Below are 11,510 nucleotides of genomic sequence, written 5' to 3' on the forward strand. Positions count from 1 at the left end.
GTGTTGAAGTCCTCTGTTACTATGGTGTTATTATTTATCATGCTATTTAGATCAGACAAGGTTTGCTTTATGTAACTGGGTGCTCATGTATTGGGTGCATAGATATTAAGGATTGTAAACTCTTTTTGTTGGATCTTCCCTTTCACCATTATATAGTGGCCATCTTTGTCCTTTTTTACTTTTGCTATTTTAAAGCTTATGTTATCTGAAACTAGTATAGCTACCCCTGCTTTCTTTTGACTTCCATTTGCTGGGATGATACTTTTTCATCCCTTGACCTTTAGTCTGAAGGCATCTTTGTGGATTAGATTTGTTTCCTATAGACAGCAGATACTAGGCTTGTGGATTTTTATCCACTCTGCCAGTCTGTATCTCTTCAGAGGAGAGTTCAGGCCATTCACATTTATTGAGAGGATTGAGATTTGTGGTAGATTTCCATTCATATTGTTGGGTGAAATCCTGTTGTTTTGTTTTGCTCCTTGAGCCATCATGAAGTCCACGTTCTAGGCTTTAACTCTTGAATGATTTTACTTTAAAGAGTATTTACTGCGCTGTTCAGTGTGTAATGCAGGTCTGAGTACTTCCTGTAGGGCTGGTCTGGTCTTTGCAAAATCCATCAGTGATTGCTTGTCTGGGAAGGACTTTATTACTCCCTCATAGATGAAACTTATCAAACACTATTCAAAGACCTTTTAAAAGTGATTGCTAAAACTCATTAGACTTACAAATAGAACTTAAATACATAAGGAACTCAGGTGGGTTAGGTACTATTATTACCTCTGATTTCACTTGACTCTCAGAATAGTCCTGTGAAGTCGGTACTTTCATTATCTCTGCTTTAGAGATGAGGAGCCTGAGACAGAAAGAGTTCATTGATGTCCTCAAGTTTGCAAAGTCAAGCGGTGCAGCTGAGATTGGAATCCAGGCGCAGTGAGGAAGGCAGAGAGGAAGAAGTGTGTGTGCCTGTGTTATCTATTTCCTGAGCAGCTATGAGTGAGAGCCCTAGATGTTTAGAAGCAGCCAGAGCACTGTTTGTTGGAATTATCTATGGGAGGGAAGAGTGGGATTATCCATCTGGCAATCAAACCACTGAGGATTCGAGCCATGTCACTGTAGCATTAATAAACATGATCTTATTTTGTAGTCACAGGCTGAGGAGACCTGGGAATTTGGGTATATGTTATACCATCTGGAAAGCAGCTATGCTCACCATTGTACCACCAATGCTGCACATGTAGGATGCCATTTGAACCCCACAACAGCCTTGATGGGTAGAAAGTTGTTATCTCCATTTATGGATAAAGATACTGAGGCAATATGACCTTACAAACAGAGGTAAGAAAGGTATAATCCACATAGACCTCGAGATGCAGGGCTAGTTCTCCCTGACCATACTGTCCTTTTGCTTATTAGGATGGTTATCTTTTCCTGTGCTATTGAAGTAAATACGTACATTTCACATTTAAACAAATTCATTTTAAAAATACCACCCACCAGGTATAATTCAGTCACTCATTCAACAAAGACTTATTGAGTAACTACTACATGCTCTGTAATTGTGTCTGTGTGTTTATGTGTGTGTGTGTGTACTTGTTTCTGTGTCATTTGGAGAATTTAGTTTTTCCACCATGTAGATTATGCTTTTCTACAAGTTCTATATTCTATCTCTTCAAATGAATATTTAACAAATTTTGACCAATAATTTTTCCTGGTGAGTTCTTACCGGATCTCGAGGGTGGCAGCAGTGGTAGCTCTTGGTTGCATGGCAATGAGACTTTCAATGAACTTCTGGCTCTGAATCTCCCTGCAGCTCCTTATGGCCTCAGGGTGTACTCCCAAGACCTCTGGAGAATCCTCATCAGGTAGGGACTGGATAATGTGTATGCAGTCCTCCAGGCTCACATTTGGGCACTGGCTGATATAACTAAAAATTTAACCACTTTGTTAGTTTTTGTTTCCTTCAATTCTGCTTGTTCTGAACACTTTGTTAGTTTTTGCCTGAGTAAGGTATCTACTTTCAGTAATGCTTAAAGACAATATTTTCCCATGAAATTTTATATAGAAATCTGTTCTTATCTGTATGTGGTATATCGTAGACACTGTCAAAAGCAACATCTGGGACTATGGTATTGTAATGTGCACATGATATGCACATAGAACATTCTCGTTGGGAAAAGAGAGAAAGAAAAACACTTTAAAGGCTAGGGTGATTCTGACCACCCGTTTCATCAAGGCAATAAAGCTTGAGCAAATCATTTTACTTTAGTAAAACCTATAGAAGGAATGTGGGAATGATCTTAAGAGTAGCAGACCATTGACAAATAAGAGAAATGCATTGTTCATATGATCAGGAAAGTAGGTGGTGGTGGCTTTTTTGATATCCTCAAGGAAAACATTGAAGAATCAATGAGGGCCAAGAGGGAAACATCAAACCACAAAGAGTCACTGATAAAAAAATTACCTGCAGAAGAAGCCAAGATTATGACAAAGAACAGAAAGAGCTGGCAAGTTGGAATTGTCATAAAATTCCCAGTGTTTTAAAGCAGCTAAACAATTGAAATATATGATTTCAGAGTACATTTCTGTAGTCTGATATAATTCTGCCAATGCAACTGTATGCTGTATGGTACTGTATACCTTATTACTTATTCACTTAATGCATACTTAAGGTCATAGTCTGTATACAAAGACCATGTACATTTTACTTTTGGGGCAATATAAAGGACTCTAAATTTAACAAATTATTATGTTATTTTAAACATTTTTTTAATGGAAATCTTAAAGAAAAACCTTATGGCTTTTCCTGCCTTAGCAAATAGTGTATAAAGGATATACTTTAATGTCTTCTTGACTCAGGGTCATCAGCATAGACTATTACTAGCCATTCTATAGCTAACTTACAAATGTATCCCCTTAAAATATCACATTTACCATTTTGTCTATCTCTCTGGACTCTTAAGACACTAGACAGGTAACCTAGATAGGATTTCTCTTTCCTTTGATTATACGAGGCCACTCCTAACTCACAATGATCACCCCCAAGGTGTCGTCTTCCTTTTCATCTTCTACACACCTCTCCTATCCAAATTCTCACCCATCAAAATTTATGTCAAGTCCTATCCTCCATACTCCAAGGTCAGAGGTCTGCAGAATTTTTTCCTATGTTATAATAGCAACCGTTTGACTGGGGCCTAGTGGCTGGTGTCTAGCCTGGAGATTTCTGCCACACGAAAGTGGAAGTCTGGATGCAGGATAGAAACTAAAGGGGGAGGCCAGGCACGGTGGCTCACGCCTGTAATCCTAGCACTCTGGGAGGCTAAGGCAGGAGGATTGCTTGAGCTCAGGAGTTTGAGACCAGCCTGAGCAAGAGTGAGACTCTGTCTCTTGTAAAAATAGAAAGAAATTAGCTGGACAACTAAAAATATATATAGAAAAAAATTAGCCGGGCATGGTGGTGCATGCCTGTAGTCTCAGCTACTTGGGAGGCTGAGGCAGGAGGATCACTTGAGCCCAGGAGTTTGAGGTTGCTGGGAGCTAGGCTGATGCCACGGGCAGTCTAGCCTGGGCAACAGAGTGAGACTTTGTCTCAAAAAAAAAAAAAAAAAAAAAGAAACTAAACGGGGAGAAGAGGAGATAGAGAACAAGAGAAGATGTAGAATTTTATCTTGTTGGGGTAGGAGCAAAGTTCTTGAATCTCAGCACCGCTACTTACTAGTTGCATGTGCTTGGCACCCTGTGAATATCAGTCTCCTTTCCTGTAAACTGGGAACAGCATCTATTCCACATGATTGTTTTGAGCATTAAATGAGAAATACATATAAGTTAACTGTCACGGAATAGTTGATCTATAGATGTTAGCTTGCCTCTGCTTTCTTGTGCCTTGTATTTTATACTCTGGGTTCTCAGAAGGTATGAACTACTTCTTTATCATTCTTTTTTTACTGCCCTGCATAACATTGTATTTAATAGAATAGTGAGTAAAAGTAAACTTTTGTAATACTGAAAGTTAATAAAAGCCATTAAAAATGAACATTAAAATTTATTGAAATACATATTTTAAATAATGCAACAATGCATAGTTAAAAATAATCAAGTAATGTAAGAAGATAAATTCTTCTCTTACCTCATCTCTAGAGAAACTGAAGTCATCTCTCACAACTTCAGGATTACAAAATTTGTAGAGAAGGGTCTGCAAGCATCGCTTGTCCCAGCTGTCGGTCACGCGGCCACCGTAAATCACTTCCCCGATCAGGTAGCGCAGTGCTTTCCACGGAATATTAGACTGTCCATTCAGGGAATTTTCCAACACCTTTATGGCAACCTTTAGAAAATCCACTAGTCTTTATTATTTCAGTATGTGTTTTCAGCTTACGCCGATGTTTTAACATAAATCAACTCTCAAACAGCTATAGATATTTTCTCTTTAAATATATGGAAATAGCAAAAGAAATAAAAAATATTACGATATACAGTGTACATTTCTATCCATTAGTTCTTTTTTGTTATTGTTGAACACACGTTGAACTATTTAATTATTACTTCTTTGAATAGACAAAAACTAACACATGGGACTGAATTCAAAAGGTACAAAAAGGTATACAAGGGAAAGTAAGTTTTCTTCCACTCTCTAGCCATCAGAGCCCCTCACTTGAGGCCACCATCACTAGCAGTTTCTTGGGTGTCCTTTCAGATATTCTGTGTAATTATGTGCACATCTGTTGACTTCATTCCTTCCTCTCTTCCTTCTTCTCTCCCTCTCTTCCTTCTACCCTCCTTCTGTCCTTCAAATATCTTCCATCTCTCCTCTGTCCACCTTTCTGTTTTCCTGTCATCTTCTTTTCCACACGTGCTAGTGTAGCAGGCACACCGTCCTGCAATTGGACAAGGAGTCTTGGCTATTGTTGTTTAGTGGCTATAACAATTCACATTTCCACTAACAGTGTGGAAAAGAATTGTCACCATTCTGTCATCTCTGCCACTAATAGGAGATGTTGATTTGTTTAATTTTGCCAGTCTGATGGGCAGGACCTTGCTGTTAGTTTAATTTGCATGTCTATTGACTTAATTCTCTCACCATTTGCCGTATAAAAATTTTTATAATCAAACATGCCTATCTTTTCTTTTATGGGTTTTCAGTTTTGGTTAAGTTGTTCCCAACTCCAAGAATAATCTCCTAGATTTATTTTAAATATTTGTATTGTTATATAATACATTTAAATTTTATTCCATTCTGGAATTTATTTTTATATATGAGATAAAGGGGCCAGTAATTTTCTTCCAGATGGATGGCTAGCTGTGCCAGTATCATTTACTTTTTTAAAATCCCTTTTTACAGAGTTGAAATACTATTTGTGTCAAAGATTAAAATTTCATAAAAACTTGGATCTATTTGTGCATTCTTTACTATATCCCACTGATTTATTGTCTGCCTCTCTTCCAAACAACGCTGATTCTGGCAGAGTGGATTTTTACTGTGTTTTGATATCTGGTGAAGGGAAAACCCTTCAGTTTTTTCTTTTTTGTACATTTCCAGCTTATTTCTTCAGTGTCTCTTCTTCTATGTGAATTTTATCAATTCTGAAACTTCCCTAATAGGATTTTAATTGGAAATACATTATATTTGATTATTAATTTTGGAAGAATTGATAGTATGATGTGGGAAGTCTTCCCCTAAAGAACACGAATACATTTATTTAAGGTAGGCGGTATTAAAACAACGAGCTATGGAATCAGGCTGCCACTTACTAGCTGTGTAACTTGGGAAAGTTTCTCAAGTGTTCTGTGCCTTTATTTCCATATCTGTAAAGTGAGGATAATTAGTGTACTTATCTCGTAATGTTGTTGTGAGAATAGAATAATTCACATAAAGCAATAAGGACATTTTAAGCTCTCGACGAATGCTATTTCTCTTTTTTCTTTCTAATTTATGATGTTATCAAGGACCCATACATTTCCTGTTAAACTTGTTCCTGAGTATTTAAAGTTTTCATCATTATTGCGAAAGTACTATTTTACCTGCTTTCATTTTTAGGTGTTCATTGCTAGAGAAATATATAATTGATTTTTATATATTTATATTTTTATCCAGCCACTTTACCAAATTCTCTAATTAATAGATTGTTTTTACTAGTCTCTTAGATTTTCTAGAAATACAGTTGATCACCAAGAAAAAGATAGTTTCTTTCTTTTTATTCTCTCTTTTACAGTGTTAATATGAATAGTTTTCTTTCTTTTTAGTCTCTCTTTTACAGTGTTAATGTGAATTATGTAATTTTTCAAATCTCATTGCATTTACTAGAACTTCTAAGATACTGTTGAATGATAATGGTGACAATGAGCACCCTTGTTTGATTCTTGATTTTATTTGAAACGACTTCAGTATTTGACAACTTAGAATGACATTCACTGTTGTTTTTTGATGGTCTTTGTCATATTTAAGTAGTTCTTTTTAATCCTATTAGAATTTTTACTAAGAATGGCTCCAAAATTCATAATAAATGCCTTTTCTACATCTATTGAGATGATCATATAGATCAGGATTATAGATTTCCAGTTATTGGGCCATTTTTATATTCCTGGAATCAATCCAGCGTAGTCATAGTGTATTATTCTTTTGATACTTTGCTAAAATCTGTTAATATTTTATACAGAATTTTTTAATCTCAAGTCCTAAGTGAAATTAGTGTATAGTTCTTATATATATTATCTTTATCAGCTTTTCATGATAAAATTATGTCGGTTTCACAAAACGAACTGGGGAGATTGCCATCTTTTTCCTGAGGACTGGAATAATTTAAATAATATTAAAACTATCTGTTAAAATTTAGAATGAAGTAAGCTGTGAAACCATCTCATTCTGGTGTCATTTGCAATGTCTTTTATGGCAATTAATCTACCCCAATTTCCATTTATTTTTGAGTCAATTTTGATAATTTATATTTTATAGGAAATCATCAGCTTCATCTAGATTTTCAAATTTTGTCTTATCAAAAACCAATTTTTGAATTTATTTTTTTTTTGCTTATTTTATGTTATTAATATTAGCATTCCTCCCTTCCTCCCTTCCTCTCTTCCTCTCTTTCTTTCTTGACAGGGTCTTGCTCTGTTGTCCTGGCTAGAGTGCAGTGGCATCTCATCATAGCTCACTGCAACCTCAAACTCCTAGGCTCAAGCAATCCTCCTGCCTTTGCCTCCTGCATAGGTGGCCCTACAGCTAAGGGCCACCACATCTGGCTGATTTTTAAAAATTTTTTTGTAGAGATAGGGTCTTGTTATGTTGCCCATGCTGGTCTTGAACTTTTGGCCTCAAGCATTCCCCACTGCCTCAGCCTCCCAAAGTACTGGGATTACATGTCTGAGCCACCACACATGGTCTTTTCTTTTTATTTCCTTTTGTTGTTTTCTAATTTCTTAATATGAATATTCATTCCCCGTATTTCTTTTTTAGTAATAAAGACATTTAAGGCCATAATTTTTTTCTGAGCATGGCTTTTGTATTGTTATGTCCTTTTTGGTATGAAGTAATCTCATTTTCATTGTGTTTGATATTTTGTGATTTCCTTTTTAATATTGTCTTTGATAAACAGTTATCTACAACAGCGGTCTTCAACATTTTTGGCACCAGGGACCAATTTTGTGGAAGACGGGGGTCGGCAGTGGGGGTGAGTGTGGTGGGAAGGTGGAGGGCTGGGGGGTGGGCGTCAGGGGAGGCGAAGCTCAGTGGTGATGAGAGCAATGGGGAGGGGAGTGGCTGTAAATACAGATGAAGCTTCTCTGGCCGCTCACCTCCTACTGTGTGGGGGCGACCCTCCTCCCCTTCCTAAGTTTCATCGAAGACAATTTTTCCAGGGGATGGGGCATGGGGAGGGGCAGTGGAGCTCTGCGGTCGGTCCCTAACAAGCTGTGGGACCTCTATTGGTCCTGGCCCGGGGGTTGGGGACCTCAGATCTAGAGACATGTTACTTAATTTTCAAGTTAAGATTTTTGGGGGTCAAATTTTTATTATTTATTAGATTGTGGCCCATAAAATCATTAAAGATTTTTCTTTGTGGCTGTGTCCATGACTGAGTTTTGTAACAGTTCCTTGGATATCTGAAAAAATATGTACTCTCTATTGAAGGGATGTTAGTCAATTTCATATAGTTCTATTAATCAATTTTGTTGACTATATTATTCTATGTCTTGTTTTTGCTTATTAGGGCTGGTCAATCCAGATGGAGGGGTTTTTTTTTTGAAATTTTTCATAATAATTATATATACATACATATATACACATGTATCTATGTGTGTGTTTATATATACATATGTGTCCATATATGCTACAGTATGCTATCGTCTGATGAATGTAGAGATCATATGTATAATGACTAAGACTACAAAACTCTGAAGCCAGACTGCTCAGGTTTAAACTATGCCTGTTCTGCTTACTAATTAGGCAAGTTACTTAATCTCCCTGTATCAACCGTGAAATGAGGATAATACTACCTTCTTGGCTGGGTGTGGTGGCTCACGCCTGTAATCCCAGCACTTTGGGAGGCTGAGGAGAGAGGATCACTTGAGGCCAGGAGTTCAAGACCAGCCTAGGCAACATAGAGAAGACCCCATTTCTACAAAAAATTAAAAAAATTAGCTGGGTGTGGTGGCATGCACCTATAGTCCCAGCCACTTGAAAGGCTGAGGCAGGAGGATTGCTTGAGCCCAGGAGTTTGAGGTTGCAGTGAGCTATGATTGTGCCACTGCACTCCAGCCTGGGCAACATACTGAGACCCTGTCCCTTAAAAAAAAATACTACCTTCTTTGGCTGGTCCAAAGGTAGTGAGTTATCTCACTTGATTGTTCACAGTCAGTTACAGATTGAACTCCTTGTTCTACTACTTAACTCTCCTCCTCACTACTGCATTTGACTAGTCTTAAAAAAAAAAAATTTAAAAAAAATACTACCTTCTTTATAGGGTTGTTGTGAGTTCTAATTACTCCATAAAGCACCTAAAACCATGCCTGAGCACAAGCGTAGAGAGCAAACTCTACAAATGTTAATAATTTTCATGGCTGTTATATATTCTTTATAAATTGTTTCTTTCTCCTGTTTGGTGCTTTTTCAGCTTAAATTCTACTTTGCCTGGTATTAATATTGCCATTCCTGCTTTTTTTTGTTTTTATTGTCTTGGTAGTTTCAAGCTTTCTTCGTTAAGTGTTTTCCTTATAAACTGCATACATCTGGGTTTTGTTTTGTAACCCAGTTTAACAGTTTTGTCTTTTAATGAGGGAAGAATGCAGCCAATCTGTACTTAACATAATGGCTGATAACATCTATTTTGCTTTGTTATTATTTATTTTACTTTGTTGTCTCTGTCTCTTATTTTTTGATAGTTTGATCAAATTGTTATTTATTTTCCTTTTTCTTCTTTGTTAATTTAGACATTATCCTGCTTCCATTAAAGGTTACTTTTCCTTTCCTTGAATTCATTTCTTTATTCAAATGAAAAGAATATATCAATTATTCCCCCCCCCAAAGTGTCTAATGTATATTGTTTACATTTTGATTGAGCTTTGAATAAAGTTTGGACGGAAGCATGCTTGAGCTCATATTCCTTGACAGGTACCCAAAGTACAGCTGTTTCTGGTTATGTTCCTGGTTAGGCGTGGAAGCGTATACTCTGACAGGAAATGGAGCTTGCAGTGAGCATGACAGCCTCTTGTGAGAACTGCAAGGCTTCATAGAGACGTTTAGAAGACGTAGAAAGCTACCTATCTAGGGCAGGCCTAGGTGATGGATACTCTGAGGCAGAATCAAGATTTTCCTCAGAAAGTTAAAAAAAAATCTGCTCTGACATAGCAATGAATGGGTAATCAAGGGTGAAATGTTCTGCACTCGAAGTACAATTGCTAGAAAAGTAACCTGGGAAAAACTGAAGCAGGTTCTACCATGTGTCTACTTCAGCGGTAAAGAAAACACCCTGCAATAAAGCGCAAATAGAAGGCTCTGTAGAGAGAATAGTAAAGAAAGACTATTAAGGTAAACTTTCCCCATCCCACCATGGGCCAATGTAATTTTGCTTGCGTAAGTAATACTGCTTGAATAAGTAATACCCGCACACATTTTTATACTGATTTGTAAGTGTCAGGAATTGTTCTAAGTGCCTTACTTATATTAACTAGCTTGCATCTTATAATTTGATTCCAGACAAGGTGGCTTCAAAGTGCATGTTTTAAACATTAACCCTTATTGCCTAGTTACAGAGTTCTTTTTCTCACCACCATATAAAACATTTAGTATTGGTGTAGACACACAGTAAGCTCTCAGTTTGTATCTTATTGTTACTTATTTGTTACTATTTGTTTTGAAAAGACCACACTTACCTCCAAGTCTGAAGAATTAAATTTATAAGCAATATTCCTGCCCAATAATCCATAATTTTTTCTTTCATTGACCACAGCGTTGAAGAAACATAGGCTGAACAAAAGTTTTTTCCACCATTCTCCACATTCGGGTTTTTCAAATACCTCTTCTGTTACCTCTCCATTTCCAGTATATCCGAACGTCTGAAATAAATTACTTTTCAATCCCTGGGGAGATTCCACAGCAATCTTTAAAACAGATGTGAATAAAAATGGCACGTGAGGACAGACGCAGGCATTGGTCCAGTGGGGACTCTGTACAGCATTGGTAAAAGAACTAGCTAAGAATGTTAACTGGTTTCAAGATTAATTGGCAAATCGAAAATTTTGTGTTATTCTTTCGCCATTTGAAAACTTCTGTAAGAGGATTGTCCCAATTTGTATTTTAAAATGGGCATTATAACATTGTGATTAAAAGTATTCCCATTTGTTCTAAGTATAGGGTTTGGGAAGCACAGCATTACTTACTTGCACAGTTTATATATATATACACATACGTATATATATACACACAAATGCACACACATACATAAAACTAGCTAAGGACAAAACTATTTTTAAGATTCATTGGCAAATCAAAAATCTTGTGTTTTTTTTATTATATATACCATATATAAAATTATGTGGATATGTCTATATAAATGTGAGTAGATATGTATCTATGGCATATGGGCGTGTGTGTGTGTGTGTGTGTGTGTGTGTATGAACACAAGATTTCTGGATCAGCGATCAGATCCCCATGCTCCAGTACTCCACAGGGTGAAGCAGTGGGAGCCAGATATATTCCGTGTGTGTATATAGTAGGGTTTGTACCACAGGAGAGGGACTCAAACTATGACATTTGGAGCCTACGTAGAATGGCTGGCATAGCAGCCCCTTCTCCCTTCCAGACATAGAGAAAGAGAGAGAGGCTTTTGCTTTGGAATGTAAACAAATCCCCTCCAGGGAAAGAGGAGGAAGTCTCTAGGTTTTTACAACCCCTGGAGTGTAAGCAAATGGCTCTGAATTTTTTTTTTTTTTTTTTTTGAGACAGAGTGTCACTCTTTTGCCCGGGCTAAAGTGCCGTGGCGTCAGCCTAGCTCACAGCAACCTCAAACTCCTGGGCTCAAGCG

At 37.0% G+C, this 11,510-nt stretch overlaps 1 protein-coding gene across 1 annotated transcript in view; it reads right to left on the reverse strand.

Annotated features, from left to right (window-relative positions):
* DNAH14 (dynein, axonemal, heavy chain 14) overlaps nucleotides 1–11,510 on the reverse strand; it is a 324,896-nt gene that overhangs the window by 23,212 nt on the left and 290,174 nt on the right. Inside the window, 3 exon segments of the mRNA XM_012644036.1 lie at nucleotides 1,724–1,911; nucleotides 4,124–4,321; nucleotides 10,360–10,587. Of these exon segments, the coding sequence (XP_012499490.1) occupies nucleotides 1,724–1,911; nucleotides 4,124–4,321; nucleotides 10,360–10,587 (614 nt within the window).

Source organism: Propithecus coquereli, unplaced genomic scaffold (genome assembly GCF_000956105.1).
Source record: "Propithecus coquereli isolate 6110/MARCELLA unplaced genomic scaffold, Pcoq_1.0 Scaffold205, whole genome shotgun sequence".
NCBI classification, from domain to species: domain Eukaryota; kingdom Metazoa; phylum Chordata; class Mammalia; order Primates; family Indriidae; genus Propithecus; species Propithecus coquereli.